This window comes from Ornithorhynchus anatinus, chromosome 10 (assembly GCF_004115215.2).
Source record: "Ornithorhynchus anatinus isolate Pmale09 chromosome 10, mOrnAna1.pri.v4, whole genome shotgun sequence".
Lineage (NCBI taxonomy): Eukaryota > Metazoa > Chordata > Mammalia > Monotremata > Ornithorhynchidae > Ornithorhynchus > Ornithorhynchus anatinus.
In genome coordinates, this window is record NC_041737.1 from 12,735,947 (window position 1) to 12,757,203 (window position 21,257).

The 21,257-nt window shown below is 41.1% G+C and overlaps 1 protein-coding gene across 3 annotated transcripts in view; it reads left to right on the top strand.

Annotated features, from left to right (window-relative positions):
- FARP1 (FERM, ARH/RhoGEF and pleckstrin domain protein 1) overlaps positions 1 to 21,257 on the top strand; it is a 240,275-nt gene that overhangs the window by 180,499 nt on the left and 38,519 nt on the right. For 2 of the 3 annotated variants that reach the window (XM_029073298.2, XM_029073299.2), the window contains exons 10-14: positions 1,189 to 1,352; positions 1,953 to 2,021; positions 3,662 to 3,737; positions 5,207 to 5,447; positions 20,558 to 20,745. In XM_029073298.2, coding sequence (XP_028929131.1) covers positions 1,189 to 1,352; positions 1,953 to 2,021; positions 3,662 to 3,737; positions 5,207 to 5,447; positions 20,558 to 20,745 — 738 coding nt within the window. The remainder of the gene's footprint in view (positions 1 to 1,188; positions 1,353 to 1,952; positions 2,022 to 3,661; positions 3,738 to 5,206; positions 5,448 to 20,557; positions 20,746 to 21,257) is intronic. The other variant, XM_029073300.2, reaches the window with a different exon arrangement.

Here is a 21,257-nt window from a genome sequence, read left to right on the forward strand (position 1 = left end):
AGACTGGGATTTTGAGAGTGTTAGTGGAACAACTGCTGTGAACCTTGTCAATTCTCTAGGGATTTCCAGAGATAATGTATGACCCTTGAGAATGACAGCTACGACTGGGATTTGAACTGAGTGTTATAAAGAAGGCCTCTGGTCAGGAGGACCATGAATTAGCAGGCCATTTGAAATTTTAGGAAGATAGGTATAAAACTAATATCCCAGGCATCATTGATGTCAGAATGATGAAGGGGAAAAAAGAGTAAATCACAAGTAGTTAAATGTTTGTCAAGAAGTCCTCAGAGATTTTTCCTGAGCCTGAGACTTTCCACAGGAGTTGAAAACTGAAAGCTGCTGAAGACATAATTGCACAATAACTGCACATGTAAGGGAAATCCATCTCGTTAACGGTATTCATTAACATCCTGCCCTATTCTGGCAACAGAAATGGATGGTTTCAAATCGTGATTATACCCCTAGTAGAAATCAGTAGTTCTCACAATCCTCTTGCTCCTCTAGTCCTTCATGTCTTCTCTTCCTCACTGAAAAGCAGCTCAGGGGGTCTGTGGAATGTTCTCCCTGACTCAGCACCAGGAGGAAAAATAATGATGCAGTGTTATTCTTTGACGGAGCAGTAACAGGGAGCACTTTAGCACACCGAAATTTGGGGATCAGTTTCCACCACTTCTAGGCATCAATTTCCAGGCATCCTCCATATTGAGAAAAATAGGTTTACATCAAGCTTTTGCCAAGTGGTTAAAGACTCTCAGTCCACTTCGAAAGCATTTTCAGTGGTAATCAGCTATCCAGAGAATGGGCAGGATGACAGTTTACAGGCCAGCTGAGATGACAAACGGATCACTTATGGCAAAAGAGCAATTGGATCGTCTTTGTGAAGGGGACAAGAGGACAAGGGAGATCATCTTTTGTTTCTGTCCTTATTCTTTTAGGGGCAAAGTTTATGGTAATGGTCAGAGAACTCTGAACAGAGTACGAGTTTGTTCACTTCTCTGCCCTGAATAACTTCTCCGAGTTTATGGATTTTCGAAAGTGAGGTCCCAAATCTGATTATAAAGTGGAGCCTGAATGTGGTCAGCCCTGGATTGGCAGAAATACTCTCTAGGGAAACTGTACACATAAATAGCCTGGATTATTGGCAAATGCTCCATTGAAACCCAAAACAATAGTTTTCTCTCCTTCCAGAGCTCATATCAGGACACTTTGGAGTTTCTGATGGCCAGCCGGGACTTTTGCAAGTCCTTCTGGAAAATTTGTGTGGAACATCATGCCTTTTTCAGACTCTTTGAAGAGCCCAAACCAAAGCCTAAGCCTGTTCTCTTCACTAGGGGGTCATCCTTTAGGTTCAGGTAAGCTCCCTGCTCCCCTCCTTTCGGCCTCCCCTATCATCAACTGTAACCTTTTCGTGTAGGCATCCTTTTCTAAGTCCCTTGCCCTTTTAAAAGTCTGAGGATATCGACATACTGAAGCCAGAGTTGGGTGAATGGTCTTGTTTTCTGAAATCAACTTCATGGGTGGCATATTACTGTTCTTTGTCCAATCCGTGGGGGTATCTTTTAGCCCAAGGAGGTGGTGTTGGGCTTTTAAAGCCAAGGACCTTGAGTTTGATCCTGGGTCTCCTCTGCTTGTCTACCAGCCCACCCTGCATTCCTTGGATTTCTGGGATGTGGAAGGAGTTAATGATCCTGGGAGATACTGAATGCAGAACCATTTGGCACTTGTGCAAATCTGAATAGGCTATCTTTGGCAGATGGATTCTTTTACTGAATATGTGAATAAATGACAGCCAAAGAGGTTAAAAAATGCATTTCATGGGTATTTATATATTCTGATGTGATTATTAGATGTGCAACAGGTCACTTATAATTATATTCTGGAAGAAAGCTGAGAAAGTTGTGTGTGTGTGTGTGTGTGTGTCTCCAAAATGCGATTTTTGTTTTAAATCCCAGTGGCCGGACTCAGAAGCAGGTTCTCGACTATGTTAAAGAAGGGGGACACAAGAAAGTGCAGTTTGAAAGGTAAGAAAGTTTGGAATGGTGTTTTAATTTCTAAAGTGCTCTTTGAGGAAAGAATGGTGATGCTGTGTGTAATATTTCATCATTTCCATAAGCTTCTCTACTAAGGCTCAGAGCCAGATATTTTTTAGTGTATTCTTTAGAATGGTACTTTTGGAGGGGTGCCTGCATCGTGAATACTTTTTCATTGAGGAAGACAATAAGGTGGGAAAAGGAGACAACCTAGTAAAAATCAAGAAGGAAATGAAAATTATAAGCTTCTTGAGGGCAGTGAGTGCTCAGTAGATACTGTTGATTGTCTCCCACCTTCTAGACTGTAAACCCAGTGTGGGCAGGGATTGTCTCTCTCTATTGTTGAATTATACTTTCCAAGCACTTAGTATAGTGCTCTGCACACAGTAAACGCTCAAAAAATACGATTGAATGAATGAATGACATTCATTGAATAGGGAGCAATGAAGAGATGATGAAGAAGCAACTATCACCCACAAAAGGGGAAAAGGGAAGCCAAAGGCTAGAAGGGGTGATGCTTATGGGCAATATCTTTTGGGCTGAATTTCAGTGGAATTTAATTGGAGTGGAGCAGACTGAGGAGGAGATGAAAACACAAGAAAGGCAGCAAGGTGCAGAAGTAGGATTAAATAGGTCAGTGGAAAATGACATTTGGAAGAAAAGTAAGACACATAGTTTGTCAACAAAACAATTCTTCCCTGCATAATGGAGGAGGTTGTTATAGAGAAGGGGTCGACTGGGCAAGGCAGTCTCCACACCCTGGAACTAAATTGGCAGCAGGAGTATAATTCTTCTTTTGGTACCAAGCAACCTGGTTCCTTCCCTTATTCCTTACTTTCCTTCCTTTGTCTCCTACATGTGTGATTGGGTTGAGCGTGGAGTGTACCAAAAGCCTTGACATGAAAACAGATCATTATTGTATGAACATATTTTTAAAACTCTCCAAAGGCCTTGCAGTTTGATCTAGTATTTCAAGTCTTATCTTATTTCCTATCCATATTACTTCCTGAATTTCAGATGATGTTTTTCCAAGAAATATTCCACAGCCACTTGTTTTGAACTTTCAGGGCCAGGGAAAGAAGTTACAGGAGAGAGACTAATGATAGATTCCACATTCAGCTAGTCCTATGGAGTCTAGAACAGGTTAAAGGAACAGATCTTTTTGTTTTATCAAACTTACACGTGCTTATTGGCAGTCAGTTTTCCCTTTTCTTCTGTAGCTTTTTCCTTTCAAGCCCCGCTGAGTGTGATCTAATTAAATGGGAACTGTATGTTTAATACAGTCTACTTGGGAAATAAGTACCTGAAGAGACAGAGTTAATTACAAAAAGGGTAGACCACCATTAGGAACTCAGAAATGTGCCAGGTTCCTCTGAACTCATCTGTCATCACAGTCCTTGCAAGTGTAAAGGCATTTTGGAAATATATGACGATCCGGGAAGCTTGGTCGTTATTTTGGAAATCCATAATCAATTCAGATATTACAACGGAGCCAGTCTTGACTCAGTTTCCGAGGAAATATTCATAAAGACTGCTCTTTGGGCTCAATTGTTTGTGAAGGAAATGTCTGGTATTTGTTATTCATGGAAAAACCTTATGTGACTCGGATTACCTAATATGATTTCTCCCAGGAAACACAGCAAGATTCGCTCAATCAGGAGCCTGTCTGCCCAGCCTTTGGAACAGAACTCGGAGGTGCCAAAACAAGTCAGTAATGATGTTGATGAAGTTTCCAGAACTGGGGGTCTGTTATTCAACTACTTTCCTTGCAATGGTGGTACTCATTGTTTGTCTTTCAGTCTTCTTCAAGCTATACTTGCCTTGTTGGAACGTCTGCAGTGCCCTTGCTTGGTGGCCTCAGATTCTGGGGCATGTGCCAGACCAATGACTTGTTTTTGGTGGCCTTTCCCCTCCAACTTCCATTAACAATCAATCAGTGATATTTACTGAGTGCTTACTGTGTGCAGATCCCTGCACTAAGTGTTTGCGAAAGTATAGTACAATACAGATGGTAAACATGTTCCCTGCCCACCTCAGCCTTCCAGTCTAGGGAAGTCTCTAAACTGCTTCTGGGCAGGGATTGTGTCTACCAACTCATACTGTACTTTCCCAGGGACTGAGTATAGTGCTCTGCTTACAGTAAGCACTTAGTAAATTTTGAGTGATTGATTGATTTAGTCGGGAGTAGATCTTCCTAATTTCAGCTACCCACTTCACTCCCACACTCAGCTCAGGTAAGTGGTCTGCAAAACTCAGAGAGGGTTGAGCTGCTTTGGCCTGTGATTTGTCATATCCTTGGTTGAATGATGGAATGGCTGGTGTTAACTAGTTCAGATAGGGCCTCTTTCCAAGTAAGCCAGGGTACTTGCATGGAAGAGTTGGAAATGCTGTAATAGCTTCGGGAGGCTCTGAGGTTCAATGCCAAACTCGTAACTGGATTGGCTTCAAATTGAGGAATGCATTCCCAGGGATTATTTTCAGGATGGAGACAACTTCTCTTGAATCAGAGCTCTAAGAATTCATGCCCACAGGGTATGTACTTTCCTGGAGGTGTTTTCTGGAAGGGTTTTAAGTCCCTGTCTGGATTGGAGGCTGAGAGAAATCAGTTGGGATACATTGTTCAGAAATTTCCATTACGTGAATGGGAATGTCACCTGCCTATTCATCCACAGGCACAGAGGCTTTCCAGAAATCCTAATTTCCTGCCTTGAAAGGCTTGCAGTTGGCTATCCTCCTTGCTCCTCTTGCCACTGCCTAGGCACCCTTCTTATGGCCTCTTCTCCTTGAGTTTGGCTGAGAACGTTTTCCTTATTTCATATGCCTATTGAGCATCTTAGGAAGAAAGTTCAAGGTCCCACCGAAAGAAGAATTGCTTAACTGGCTCAGTTTAACCGCCGCGCACAGGTAGGTACTTTCTCCCTTTTTGCTGAGGACGGTGATGTCATATGCCCATCTGTGTGAGGGTAAGTTCACAAGGATGATTCACTTTGCTCTACTGCTTATCTAGGAGGTTCCATTTGGCACCTCTAACAGAAGCTGCAGGCTCGAAAACGATTCCAGATTCCTCCTCCTGGTTGCAAGTAACAGGCCCTCTCCTTGCTCTCCCCCCACCCCCACCCTGGTCCTTGTTTCTCCCGTTTCCCATCCCTATCTCGTCCTTCCCCCTCACACCCCAGAGCTCAAGCTTTACATTTGGAGATGGCGTGGATTCCCCTGGGGGTCGGAACTGCCGGCAGGGGAAGGAACTGAAAGTTTCAGTGGATGAGGCCGAGCCGCGCCGGAGCCCCTCCCTAAAGAGAAGCCCCAAGGATGGCAAGCGTGGCGATGGAGCGGTGATGGCGACGATGGAGGAAGAGGAGGAGGTCGTGAAGGCTGAAAGCCAGCAGAATCCGCCTCAGACGCAGCAGCCGAGCACAGGTCCAGCATCCAGGGCTGCCCGGGGCAGCAGCACTTCTATTCCTTTCATTGACTGCAGTGATGTAGATAGCGAGTATGACCTGCTCAGAGAACAAGGGTCCCAGTCACATTCCCAAACAAATGACAATTATGAGGGTGACGTGACCAGTGGTGCCTACATTCTCGGTAGAGACGAGAACTCTAATGAGGCGAGGTGCAGGGAGTCCCCAAACTCTTGGCAGTCTTGCCGGCCCACCCCAAAAGAGTACCTCGATGATGAGATTGTGGATATATCCATTTCTAGTAGGGGGAGCCCCAGACATAGTTCTCTGGTGGATGAATTGTTCAGGGGGCCGGGAACGCGGAGTCCTTTGGCCACCCCGTTGCCTCCCAGTAGCAGAGAATCAAGTCCTTGTTTAAGTTGGAATAGGACTGGTTCTCAGGACTGTGTCTCTGAAAACGGGCACGATCACAGAGATGGAAACGTGGAGGAAGCTAGGCGCCCCCGTAGGTATCCTCGTGCTGGCAAGGGCTCTCCTGTCTTGCAGAGGTATTATGTGCGGAATGTTCCTAAGGTGTCGAATAAGTCAGAGACAGATCCACGTATTCTTAGCCAGACAGCCTCACCTCAAAGACAAGAGCACAGAGCAGCCTTGCATGGAAAGGGAAGACTGGCCAAAATGGCTGCTCCAGAAGGTGCAGGTTTGGCAAATGGCATACCTGGTGCAGCTCAAGCAAGGCAGATGACCCACGTGCATTCCCTAGGAGCCAGTGGTCTGATGGACCATATGGCCACTGTCCAGGTGATGGAGGGTTCCACCAGCAGTGGGACCGAATCCAGTGATTCAGATGCAGAAATGTTTAACGCTTTCCGTCATCCCTTCATGTTTAGGAATCCTGCGGTACTGAGTTCCTCTCCCATACCTGGAAATTCCTTTCCCAGTGATTGTCTGGAGCTAGAAGGAGGTGTTGAGGAGGATTTGCATATTAGTCTTAGTGATGAAGATGGAGTGAATGTCTTCAATTATTAGGCGTTTGGAGGTGCAGATGTTGAATTTAGATTGAGATTATCAGTAAAGATGACTCATTAAAGTACGACTTTGGGCCAGTGTTGGTTAGAAATAGTTTTGAACAGACCAAACCTTGGAGTGCTACCCTATCATTTCCTAATCATTTGAAAAAGAAAATCACCAAGTAGTTTTCTTGACTGTTAAGTGACTTCAGCTTGAGCAAGTGCAAAAGATGTCAGTGGTAGTAACAGCAGATTGGCAGGCTCCTGATGTCCTTTTTACTGAAGGATAGAAGACAGCAGGAGGAAAATCATTTTTAATTCAACAATTTTTACTGTGGCTAGTGTTTAGGGAGGAATATCTGTGCATGTTAAATTGGATAGGCAGGTAACTTCTGTTGGTCGATTCATTGCTTGAGCTAAAATGCTATTGAGATCATTGAAAGCATACTGTTTTTACCTCTGCAAAAGTTGATTTTTGTTTTCTCACTTAAATGGAGAGCTACTTTTTAGTGCCTCATAAAGATATGGATAAAATTAAACTTTGGGCTAAATACAAGACACTTTGAGATACAAAATCAAGTATTGGTGAAACCTTGTTGAAGGTTAAATGCATATTTTTGGGTGGCAAGCATAGTTTTGAATTGTTCCTTTCTAGTACTTGTATAAAAGCTGCAGACTATTTATGTGCTGTAATTAAAACAGATTTATTTTTATTTGGAAGGCCAAATTGTCACAAGTGTTGAGGAAGTGAGTGGATATGATAATATTTTCCTGAAAGATTAACCAACTCTTGTCGAGGAAATTCTAAGAGTTGAATGATCTCACATTAGTAATAGTGACAAGCAATGATGATTTAAATTGGGGCTCTAAATGGCCAAACTGTGAGCAACTTAGAAGAATAATGATTTTGAAGCACAACTGTTTTTTGGTTTGCCACCCTGTCTTACTATACTGCTTGCTATTGAAGCTTCCAGGAGGCTTCTCCTGGAACTCATGAAGTATTTTTGAGAGCAGGATCGATTGGTTTGGGGTTCGTTCGGTGATTTTTCCCTTGTGCCAGTTTTCCATCCAGTGTTTGTATTTCTGCGTTTCGGGATTAAGAGCCTGATTTTAAAGAGCCAGTTCCCAGCCAGGTCTGCCTTCAAAGCAGTACGTATACCAGTATGTGTTCAAAATGTCATAGAGGTGCATGCCAGATGAGACACTTCGGAAGTGTTTCATTTCACCTTTTCTAGAATTTAGGGAGCTCTTTGGACAAATTTAGTAGCTGTTAGTTGCAAGTGTATCTACAGAACTTTAACCGTGGTATGTTGATGATATGTTCTGAAAGTGGCCTTATCGTAATTGTTAAATGCTTTAATTTTGGGGGGAAGAATTGGGCAGTAGTAAAAGCTGAATATGTTGAATGCTCACTTAAAATATTTTTTTTAAATTATGAGAAATTTTTAATGCAGAGATTTTAATTTACAAAAGAGGAGCAGAATAAAAAATATCTAATGCCTTGAATAATAGGATAGCTCAGTTGGGATCTTTATCTTGATTTCTTTTATGTTCTTTACACTGCAGATGGCATTCTTCAGCTTTTCAGGTTTTCTTCTTGATGGATTTATGCTCTAAATCAGTGATTTGGAAACAGTGATTGTCAACGTACATTAGGCAGTAAAGCCACAGGGAACAGTAGATTTATCTCTGGTTATTTTGGGATACAAAATTACATTAAAAGAATTTTCTTGCATATCTCCTCTGAATTTTGGAATTAGAAATAGATACTTGAATGTTGCCTTTAACATATATCCGAAGTAGATTTATTAGCCTGTGAATAATGTGTAAAGTCATCCATGTGAAGCATTTTTGCTCATTTTCCCCTCATGTCCTTTAGTGTTAATGGTTCTGGAAATTGTGCTTGGCAGGATTTGAGGGTTGGGTGAGTTTTAAAGCCTCTTCAGACATGAGAGTGCTTGTTTCATTACTTTCTACATATGGAACACATGTGGATCTTCTTGTCTGTGAAAGGCAGCCTGTCTTGGGTAAATCATGAAAATGGTGTTTCTAAATACCAGGAAGAGGTTAGTTGCAAAAGTTTTTATGTACAATGAATACTTGGGTAGAAAAGTAGATTAGTAAGTAGGTGTAATTCAGTAGGGCTGTAATACAGGTGTAGCAGTAGGGCAGTCATAGGGATCCAGCCTAGCATTCCCACTTGTAGACCCTTGAGAAAATCTCTCTTGACTCTCAGAGCTTGATAACTTGGGGGAATGAGAGGAAGAATCATTTTTATGAAAATGAAGGGAAATTTGGCAGGAGAATGATAGAGGTATTGTCTAGCCCCACCCTAGAGTAAATTGCTCCTTTGCTCCAGGGAGTCAGTGCTTAAAACAGTCCTTCAGGTGACTAAGGTAGTGGGGTGCAAAGACCGGTGATTTACAGTGAGACCATGTATGAATACTCTGAAGCTCATGTTTTCAGATGAAAAATGTAAGCAGATTACTCTGACAAGCAGAAGTGTTGTGCAGGCAGACACATTTGCTATTGTTGGCTATTTTAAAATATGCTGACTCCAAAACTTAATTTTCTTTTTTTAATTGCCATTTCATGATTGGTGGTATTTGCCAGGATAAAGTAAAACCATAAAAATTATTTTCAGTTGAGGGAAATGGGTTTAATGAGTTTCTTAACTTAGCTCTCTGAGATGGTCATCATACTATTGAAGTGAAGTTGGTGGTTAGGCAGGCATTTAATTAAAACCATCAGTGGGCAGATTCTTATCCAAAAAGGTGATACCTATTTGGGTTTTTCCGTGAATCCCATCTCATGGCTGTGTTTAAATTAGACTAACTTTTTTATTATGAGCCATTTATTGTGAACTCTTCAAGTCCTGCTATCAAGAACTCCTTTGGAGCCAATATAAGACACATAATGTATAAGAAGGAAAAGGCAGGTAGATTATCCAAAGGCAATAGCTGCCTGAGAGGAACAGTGACTGTTGCTTCTAGTTCTAGTGTGGAAGACAGAATACTAGAGAAGATCTGTGGTCTAACCCTGGGATGGCCTTGCACAATCCCACTGTAAGGTGAGGTACTCATCATCTTTCCTCAGAAATCTCCTGATTCCTCCCATTATTAGGCTCCTGTCTTGAGCCATGCTGATTAACTTGCATAATGGCTATGGCCTCCATTTTAAAATCTCCAGTTTGATGATTGTTTTATATTTATTTAAAATGCTGTTGCTTGTCTTCCTGTTTTTTGCACCAGAAGTAGTCAGCATCCCCAAATAAAAGTTCATGCCGGACCTCATCGTCATGAGAACGGGACCATCTACATTTCCTGTGGATGCCATATTCACTAAAGCTCTACTGATTGGCTCGTCTCCCACTCCTAACTAAGCCTCTGGCATCTCAATTCAGTCTTCCTGGGTACTTTTACACCGTTCTCAGTAAACTCACCCTGCCAGATTTTCTGCTAGGTGTATTCCTTCAGAGTAGAAAACTTGCTGGTTCTCCTCTCCCCTTGCTGACAAGATTGAGAACTCCTTCCAAAAAGTGAAATATTTCCCTGAGGATAAATCCTTGTCCCTTTAGACCATTCCCCGATTTGTGAGGCTGGATCCAGGCAGCAGATTTTTTGTAAGGTTCTTTGTCACGGCTGAGTTCCTGGCAGAACACACTCAGGACTTTTCCCAAGATCACTCCTCCCTCCCTGCCTTTCATTTTTGAAAATATCTCCCTTAGTTGTTCACCTGAAAGAGCTGCATTTCATTGGTATATGGTTTGAGTCCTATGTCTTGAGTATCCTTCTCCTAATTTAGTAATGGGAGTCTGTTTCCCTCACTAATGGGTTTATTACTTAATCTTATAATTTGCATGTACCCAGAGGCTGATCTATAGATCTGTTAAATAAATCAATTTCACAGTACAGTTCACCACAATGGAAAGGCTTAAAATCCTTGTCAGTCTTTTTTATTAACTACAATGTTGCCTGAATTTAAATATTTATGTATATGTGTCTTTTCCAGAGTTCACTAGTTTACAGATTTTGAATCTCATAAATATAATAATAATGATGGTAATTGTTAAGCACTCACTATGTGCCAAGGACTGTTCTAAGCCCTGGGATAGATACAAGGTAATCAGATTGTCCCATGTGAGGCTCACAGTCTTAATACCCATTTTACAGAGGAGGTAACTGAGGAACAGAGAAGTTGTGACTTGCCCAAAGTCACACAGCTGATAAGTGGTGGAGCCAGGATTAGAACCCACAGCCTCTGACTCCCAAGCCCATGCTCTTTCCACTAAGCCATGTTGCTTCTCACGCTACTTCACAAGTATCCACCGATTTGGCTCTCTTTTGTGTTAATATTCAGTGAAATTAGAGGGTAGAGTTTACATAGGGGTGTAGATTGTAAACATGAATATTAATGTGGGGTGAATTATTACAGAAACCTATTTGAAAAATTTGCTCTGGCAATATTTAGGAGTCTTCCAACATGAATTTTCCTTCCTAGACTTCATTCCTTCTGTTTTTGTTTAAATGAATGAAATTTAACACTTTCAGTGAATATAGAAGGCTACTGTGCTTGGTTATGGATTGGCTTTGAAGTCTACGTTTGGCTGAGCACATGGTTGATTTGTGTGTAGATGGCACCCAGGGTTAGAATTCTGCCACTTATTTTTCATCAACAGGATCAAATGTTTCCAGGTTTTCTGCAGGAAAATGTTTGTAGTCAAATTGGCTGAATTCAAAGTTGAACTAGTCTGGAGTGATATTTCCCCTTGCATGTGAGACAGAGAAAACAGGAAACCCGATGCTGAATTTTTTCCATAATCTCTGCTCCTTGTATTTGTTTTTCCTTTCCTTTTGACTCATTCATGTAGCCAAATCACTGAGCTAAGTGGGGTTTTTGAAGTGGAAGGTAGAGTGGCATGTCTGCCCCGTAAAGAAATGTCCTGTTTGGGCTTATGGAAGCCTGCGGTCTGAGAGCCAGATTTTAGTCTCAGAGGTTTGTCTTCCTGGGTTTTAATCAAGTAACTAAAATTTTCCTGTTGGCTTGGTAGTGTAATTCACTCAGCGAGAACATTTTACCTGCTGTTATCAGTGAATGAATGGAAATCTCAAAGGCCTGTTCCTTCACAGCACCCAGGCTTTGGATGGAAATGGCAATTAATAATACTTATGGTACTTGTTAAGCACATACTAGGTGCCAAGCACTATTCTAAGCACTGGAGTACATACGAGTTAATCAGATAGGACACAGTCCCTGTCTCACCTGAGGCTCATAGTCTAAGAAGAGAATAAACCTAGATGTCTTAACTTGCCTTAGTAAACTGACTGTAAAAAGTGGCCAGAAGTATTAAAAAGCATTCAAGGGGGAAAGACCTGTTAGGGAAGCAGCATGGCGTGGTAGGTAGAGCATGGGCCTGGCAGTCAGAAGGTCATGGGTTATAATTCCGTCTCCTCCACTTGTCTTCTGTGTGACCTTGGAGAAGTCACTTCACTTCTCTGGGCCTCAGCTACCTCATCTATAAAATGGGGATTGAAACTGTGAGCCCCAGGTAGGACAGGGACCTCGTCCAACCCGATTTGCTTGCATCCACCACGGTGCTCAGTACAGTGTCTGGCATATAGAGCTTAACAAATACCATCATTGTTACAGTGTGCGGGATATCAGTCAGTTAGGCATTTGAAACAATGTGTTAATAAGGGAAAGTTATGGAGTGGAACAGTTTACTAAAGGTGGTTGTGGAAGCCTTCCGCAAAGGTCTTCAAATACCAAGTAGACCGTCCCGGATGGGTTAGATTCAGTCTTACCTGGAGGCAGGGAATGGACTAGATGAAATCCCATCATTTCTTCCAGTCCTGAGAAGGGCTTCTGTTGACTCTGGACACTAGTCATTCCAATTTGGGTATTTCTTAGTTTGACTACATTAAATTTATCTTTAGGGATCTTTAAATTATTGGGGGTCCACTTTCTAATGTGATATTCTCTGGTTATGATGGAATTGATTCAGGAAAATATGTTTGGAGAAGCACTTTAAAGTAACTTTTATGTGACTGAAGTTCACAGGAATTTGGATACTCATAAGATGAGTGTTTATCACAAGGATTGCTCCACAGGAAATACCTCTTGTCATTCCTAGGACAGGGAGCATTTAGAGGAACTGCTGTATGCAAACTATCCATGAATTACTGCGAGTTCCGAGTGGTGGGATGGATAACCAAAACACTAACCCGAAAAAACAAATGCACTAGCATAGACAGGATCTGGCACGATGGTAGTGCGTCTGAACGATTGGCCTAGCCATTGAACTAGGACTGCAGGTTGCGTGTGAGCAGAGCCAGTTCTGCCTAAGCAGCTCCTACACAGTGTGTGAGGGGAGGGACCTGTCGATGCCCCTCCTTCTTATTCTGGCATTTTCATGTCCTTGGCTCCATCTGGTCTCCAGCGATGTCTGAATGGGAACAGGGATGCTGACACATCTCTCAGCACACTCTTAACCTCTGCCCAAGCCCCGAGAACAGATAACCACCTTTGAGGAGGGATTGGGGGAGGGGGGCTTACTTAGGAACTTAGGAACGTACTTACTTTGACTTCATTCCAAGCCAACGTTTGAAGTGAATTCTGAGTTAGGGTATGGCAGACATGCCATTGATCAATCAGTGGCATTTGTTGAGCACTTACTGGGTGCAGAGGACTGTACTAAGCGCTTTGTAGCATACAATATAAAAGAGTTGGTGATCCAGTTCTACCAACTAAGCAAGAACTGGTATGATTAAGGCACAGGAGCATTTAGTAGGTGTAGGACCTTCTGGGCCTAGGAAACTCTAAGAGTTCCCATTCATGGGCTTCAGGTCTCCTTATCATTCTCCCTGTGATGATTTGTGCAGGGGGCCAAGGCAGGTCCACCAGTTCAGAGCTCAAAACCTGCTACTCTCTCAGTAAGCACTTAAAATGGCTGGTGGGCTGAATTCCTCATTTCCCCCCTTTTCCTCTTGAGAAATTGGCTTGAAACACTAACCAGATCTCACAAGCTTGGCCGTAAATCATTAATCCAACCCTTTCTGTTTTGTGTGTGTGTGTGCATGTATATATATTCACATATATATATATATATGCACAATATATAATGTATTTTAATGGAAATCTTTAACAGACCAAATTAACAAAATTCATTCTTAAATGAAAAGTGCTGGGGACCTCATTCTCATTTTTGTCATTTGTTCAAAAAAGTTTAATGAAAAGCATTTCTGTTGTTCCTTTGTATGCACTGCTTTGTCAGCATGTTCCTCTCTGGAGGAAAAGCTTTTTCACTGTTCTGTCTATCCTCAAAGCATGGTATATCTTCTGTTCTTTGCATTGTTTGAAGCGCTGTCTGATGTTCCTCTTTACTGCTGAATACCTTTTTTGTACTTGGAATACATATTTCCTCCAGATATAGTGATCCTGTCCTCTCAACAGCATTATAATAATCCCAGAATCTTGGGGTTGAACCTGAAAGAAGGGTGGGAAAATAGAAGGAATCCATCAATGATATTTATTGAGCGTCTACTTTGTGAAAAGCAGTGTACTAAGTACCTTGGAGAGTGCAATTGGGCCAGAAAGCCAGAGCTCACGTCAGCCTTTGGCCATGGAATGCAGCAGCTGAGTGCCCAACCACAAACCACGGGGAGGATGAAACGATTCATTCACTTAATTGCATTTACTGAGCGCTCACTGTATGATAGTAAGTGCTTGGGAGAGTACAATGTAACAATAAACAGACACATTCTCTTCCCACAAAAAGCAAGTCAGAACCGGCCTCCAGGGACTACTGCTTCACCTCTGTGATTGTCCTGAAGAGCTGATGAGAATTGTAGTCACCTAGAGAATACCACAATGCACTGCAGTGCCCCAGAATCAGTCCACACCACCCAGCAAGAGGACAAAGGGTATTTGGTGGGGCAAAGGGAGAAAGGAAGTCTTGCCAATCTCAACTGATTAGGTACCTTTTCAGCTTCCCCTCTCCCTCGTGCCACCCTCCTTCCCCCACCCCTCCTCCACTCACATACCACCTCAAAACTAGCCCAGCGTTTTTGGGGCTCTATATCAGTTCCCAGCTGGGGAATCGTTCATTGTCTCTTTAGAACACATCCCTTGGTTTCATTCTGTAATGAGGGCTGTGACTCAAGGTAAGAATCGGTATGTACAAGAAAATTTTTTTCATTTGAACCCAGCAGGATCACTGTAATTGCAGGAACATGTTTTTATGAAACAGACAGTATCTGTGGCAGTAGCTTATGAAGGGGAGTAAGTAGTTACATGAAGGCTATGCTTTCATGGTATGAATTCAGACATTCTTAATGGGATGATGGGAAATGGTTTACAAAATTTCACCTTTGCAATATTCTCATTAAGGGAAAAACCTAAAGAAGTAGAGACGTCATTTGACTCTCAGGGGTTGTTTATCAGCTGCCTGGTTTGGGACCCTTCAATAGGTCTCCTGTAGCAGTTTACTGTCTGGTTTCACTTTCTCCAGTGCCTAATATGGCAGTAGGTCAATGGCGCATGGATTGGAACATCCTGGAGATTTGCTGGCTTCTCCAGTAACAATGGCCGTGGGGACTATTAGCATGTCAAACCAAACTCATAAACGGTGTATGCACGGTATTAATGTCTTTTGTTCTCTCAACTGAAAGCTTTTACTTGTTCTGACAGGTATCTTGCTGTAAAAATTGTCACTGGTTTAACTGTTCTGTCCCACTGATGGCTGAAGCTTTGTCTCCAGGGCAAGATGATGGTTTTTCATTGGTATGATGCTCCCTAGCCCCCAGTCACTTGATACTCTAACCACTACCATTGCCATGTTCGAACTGAAGCAATTTCCGTTATTGTTTTTCCCGTATGCCAAAGAAATGTTGATTGCCCCACATCATTTCCCTATCAGCAGCATCTGTCATCTTATTTCCCGCAGGGTTCATTGTAGTGCTTTTCTGAGTTGCTTGATTTTGAACTGCTGACTTAACATTGAGTTGCTAATCCTATTTTTCTCTAAGAAACAAAGTCTAGGTACACAGTGTCGTCATCACTGCTACTTGTTTATGTTAACAGGAAGAGGCCAGCATCCCAAATAAACTAGTCATCCTGTTATCAAGTTGTCCTCATGGAACCATACAATTTAATCTAGACTGGCCAATTGACCCATCCTCTGGTGAGGATGTATTTAGGTATGAAACAGCAAGACCTGCTGAAGATGACACCCACGATCCTAGAGGAATCATTTATTTGACAGGTCTTTGAACAGACAGACTTGCCTAGTAATATTTCCAAAAGCTCTATTTTGAAGGCTTTTTTCTTGAAGGAAAGAACACCGGTTTAATGGAGATGCTTCTTGAATATGCCTTTGAATCATGGCAAGTTATTTTGGGAAGAACAAACTCAAACAACAACTAGTCTTAGAACTGACACCATTGAGAGCCTCCAAAGCTCTGGGCGAGTAGGTAAATTTTACTCAGAGATGTTTTATTCGTGACAAGGCTAAGGCTCAGAGCTAGAACTTCTCTTCCCTGGTTTACAGGCTGTTGGCTGGACTGACGTTAATCGAAGTTCTTAGGGATTAAATTTTTAGCAACAGGGCAGGAGCAGGTACTTGTGGTGTCATTTAGGATGTCTTTTCCATTATTCTTTCTTCTCTGACATTTCATTTAAGGCTTAAAAAAAATTAACAACAACATTAATTAATTAAAATTATTAATGAACCCAATTTTCTCAGTGGCCAGTTCATTCCCTGTTAGTAAATGAGGGTCTTTGGAAGGAGTGTTACCTCCTTTGGGGATGTGCAGAACAGGAGCAGCAATGCCCTTCCCAAAGTGCTTAATTAACCACCAGGATTAATTATTTGCCCAGGGAGAATCAGGCAAAGTGTTTCCAGATTCCTCCTCAACTTCTCAGTTGTTGAAATAGGTACCTTACAGAAAATGTCCATTTGATTATTTTCAGTTCTTACAAATAAAATCATTAAATTTGTGCCACCTGCAAATATTTGTGAGAATTTGCAACAACAAATGTACAATTTGTTATATTTTGGCTTTGATTATCAGAAGGTGAAATTAGACAGTAATCCCAAGGTGCTTCAACAGTGTACTAGTAATAAACTATCTAAGAGTGCTTGTTAATTAATACCCTCTTGTTATGGAAAAAGTACCTCTTTATCAAATTCCCAAATGCAAGCTTTGACAATCCTTTTAATACAAAGATGGACAGTGTTACAGGTGCAGCAAAGCACCACAGATCCCTTTACCTTCCTTGGAAAGTAAAATACAGTTCAACTGTTTCATAAATCCTTGAATTTTCCTCTTCCTACTCTAAAATTCCAAGTGCTCACTTCCAGATTGGGTAGGGACACCAGGAGATTTAAAGAGAATGCAACCTGAAGTTGTTAATCACAAACCGGTTGTATTCCAGTTTGTGTGACGATCAAGTTTGGGGGTATGATATCTTGACTTAAATTCCTGCAAGTCCCCCAATTTCTGGAGTTTCTTGTGGTTTCTCAAACCAACTGATGAATGTATTTTCAAAAAGGGAAAGAAACAGCTGAGCGGGATCCTGGTTCATGTAATAATAGTGTGAAACTCAAAAAATACCTTAGTTGCATGAACTTGGAGCCAAATATTTATTTCATAAGAATGTCTAAAGTAGCAGATTCTTTTTTCAGCAATTAAAACTACCTTTCTTATGAAAGGTGACTTTGGTATTCGTGTCTCATTCAAAAGAGACACAATATCTTTCAGGAGAACACGTAACTCCATAGGGTAGATTTGAGCAGGAAAACATATTGGTCCTGAGATAAATCATCGGAAGGAGGAGAACTGCATTGTTACTAATAATATAGTTGTCATATTTGGTATCATTTCTACTCTATTTTGCAACCTTCATCCAGTAGAAATGAACTAAAATAATTTCACATTCTTTTCATCTTCAATGCGACCCCTTTTTAATCCATTTGTCTTTCTGACCATCTGTTTCCATTCCTAGGTAACAACTACCACTGCAATACCAAGGGTCTTTGTTAGCTGGAATTGCTACAGTTCCATCTTAAGGGGGGGAAAAAACCCAATGAACAACAAGATGTGACTTTTCTTATGTCCTCTTCAGACTGAGGCTTCTGAGCAGATATAAACAGACTGTATAAATTTGGGGGTCTGAGCATACACATCCAGTGACTCACTGGGTGGAAATTAAGGGATTCATTTTCCTTAACAAGTAAATTATCCTTTAAATAGGGGTGATTTAGGTGAAAATTGCATTCACTGCCCAACCTGTATCGTACAGTAACATGCTAATGATTCAGGGACTTTTTAAGAGGCCTCAAGTCCAGTGTTTTTGTTGTCATGCTCACTGTTTTTTCCAGAAGACAGAGCATAAACAAAGGACCTGGATTGGTCATACTAACTTGTATTCTACATACTAACTTACTTCTCCAAGTCAAAGAAGAGTTTTTATTGGCTAAATGGATGAACCCAGTCATATTTCTATTGGACTATTTTTTCCCCTCTAAGATGGGCACCAGACATATAATTTTGTATCATAGTCTCTGTGGAGAGGCCTTTTCTCTGTTAATTTTGGAGACACTTGGTTTTACTCATTAACCAACAGATCCAGATACACTTGATTGCTCTGAAAGTCCATAGGCATTGCAATCTGCACTATTTCAGCTGTTTTAAGCGCTTCTCAGTCTTTCCCACTGAGCTAGTATGGAATACTAAACTACTGATCTCTCAAGTGATAAAATGCTGAATTTTGCCCATATCGACCATTAAAATTGTAATGTGTGCTTTTTGTTTCCCCATTACCTATTTGTAGTATCTTAATTGGGGCTGTAAATTTCTTCTCTTTACCAGATGAAATTGACTTTCATTCATTCAATAGTATTTATTGAGCGCTTACTATGTGCAGAGCACTGTACTAAGCGCTTGGGATGAACAAGTCGGCAACAGATAGAGACAGTCCCTGCCGTTTGACGGGCTTACAGTCTAATCGGGGGAGACGGACAGACAAGAACACTTAAAAATTCAGATGCTGTCCAGCTTAGTGGACTTTCCCAGTTTACAAAACCTGTGTTTTAGTTGGAACTTAAATGAATTCTTAACACGAATTATTGTGGTTGTTGAGCCTGTGTTGAAATCTAGTCATCATTAATTTTGTCCCTCCAAATATTATCAGTCATTTTATCTCTTGTGCTCTCTCCAGTTCCTGCTATTTCTCTCTCCACAGACTCCCTTTATTTTCTTTGGCTCTAAATCTTTCCCTGATGTCTTGCCCGTCACAACCCTCAAGGGAACAACTTGAGAGCCAGTCACAATTACACATCTTAATATGTTATGGCTTCTCAATTACTTCAACCACATAGTTTAAAATTCAGTCACTTGCATTATGTTCTTCTGATGTCTTCTCTGGCAGAGAAGGGGCTGTAGGAAAATCCCATTCTTGTGGAGAGGGAGAAGGTAACCCCAGAATGCCTCCTGCAAGTATGCAAATAGTCTAATCCCTGTCATGTGACAGGCAAAGTGCCAGAATCTCCTTTTTAATCCAATTGATAAGGATCACCTTTTTCTTATGTGGTTTACAAAGAACAGGGAGTACCTTCAAAGTAAACTACAATTTGGTTTGATTCACTATTTCTCAATGATCAGTTTCAGTACTTTTGAAAATCGCTGTATTCAGTTGTGTTCTAGTGTCAATAAAATTGACATTTGTGATCTAAGCTATGGCTTTTCTCTTGGGTTTTCTGAGTTTGGTAATATGTTAAAGAACTGTGATTAAATATTCCTATGCGCACTAAAGTAATGCCCGATTTTTGTTTCAGGAAAATGTCCTTTTGGCATTTCAAAGAGGGTGCGGGATAGCTATGAATACTGTTGTATTCATATTTTGTTTTTTCAGGGAAGTGAATGTTAACTAATCCAGGGAGTAGGATAAAAAATTGAAAGCCTATAAAATTGGGACAGTTAGGGGAAACAAGTTACAATTGTCAAGTGTTATATTTGGTGTGCTCATGCAGTTATGTCCAGGCAAACATTGGTTGTGTACTGGGCAGACAATAGACTAGGTATTTTGTCTTGTTAATTATTTTAAATTTTATCAGTGGTCTCCTAATATGAAGGAGGATTATGTACATATTTTACTTGGTCCATCAAATTGATAGTCACAATGAATACTCATTTTTAAGATGTGAACACAAAATCCAGGGGGATGGGAACTTAATTTGGATTCACCCAAAGTAGTTTCAATATGTGAGTAATATATTTACTGGAGGAAATGTTGGGTATTTTGGCAGGCTAATTCATTTGTACTTCGCAATCTGGTTGACTTCCAAGTGGCAACAGAGTAGTTTTAGCATTCTTTTACTTAGCAAATTTCCCCTGAGAGAAATGAACTACTGTCCATTTTTGCCTCATTTAGACAGTGAAGTGAAGTTTTGAAATGGTAATCTAAAGTTTTCTGCTGTGCACCTTTTCAATGAGACCCTCATATATATACACGATACTAACATCTTTGACAGTGAAAAGAGCATGAAGTAAGTGCTACCTAGTATACTTTACCTGCTTCTAGTGTGTTGTAGAGTTGGGTGATTAGTAAATTTTATGTTCTGTGTTAGCCATGGCTTAATGTTACGTAGTAGAGTATGCCATCGTACGTCATTATTTTAGCTATCTGTGAGTGATATCGGTAGTTGTAATAATGTCTGCAACTCCTGGGAAGTAGGGCCTGGGTTTCTGGAGGGTATACTGTCCCCAAGAGAGCAGATTTTATTATCGTTTTGTGCATAGTCCTTGTATCTATAAATCTTAGAGTAGAGATTCCATTTAGTAAACTACCTTTTATTCCATTTGCCTTCATTTCTTTCACCTTTAAAACTCAGCGGATGTCCCTTATTTTCACTGTACTGTCTTCAGCTACAGAAGCATCCGAAACTCAGCTGACCTGATTAAGGACTGGAGGGAGCTAAAGTTTGCCGCATTAATAGCAAAATTAAAAAGGTTAAAGAATTTTAAATTGCATGAAGGAAGTAGGCCCAGTAGGAATTACTCTTTTTTGTTGTTGTTGTTTTGTTTTGTTTTTTTTTTTAAAAAAAAAACACAAAAAACAGGCTCCCTGACTGGTAGTCCTCATCTCTCAGAACTCTCAATCAACTCTCAGGGAGGACACACCGCTGCAAACACGACACTCTCCCCAAACCTCAGCCCCGACGCTAAGCAGCCATCACCATTAGTCAGCCCACTGCTCAATGACCAGGCCTCCACCAGGACTGACGATGAGGAAGAGGTCAAGAGAAAGGTATCCTCAATTGTTCTTTCTTTTCTTTTCCTTTTTTCTTTCTTTCCTTTTCTTTTTTTTTTCTCTTTTTCCCTTTTTCCTTTTTCCTTTCTTCCTTTCTCCTTCTTGCTTCTTTTCCTTGCCTCCTCCTCTCCTCCTCTTCCATCCTTTCACCCCCTTCTTTTCTCCTCCTTTTCCTCCTCTAAGCAATCAGTGGTATGTATTGAGTTCTTACCGTGGTAGAGAACTGGATTAAGCGGGAAGGAGAGTATAACAGGCTAGATTGATGGATTAGAGTAGACACAATCTCTGCCCACAAGGAGTTTATTGTAGGAACCATTTTTTTTAAAAATATTCCATTGTCTAGAATAGTGCTCAGTTGCTCAGTAATGGTTTTTGGATGGTAATTATTTAATGGTAATAATAACATTTGTGCTATTTGTTTAGTTCTTACTACAGGCCAAACATTGTATTAAGTGCTAACATAGATACAAGATAACCAGGTCAGACCCAGTCCCTGCCCCACATGGGAT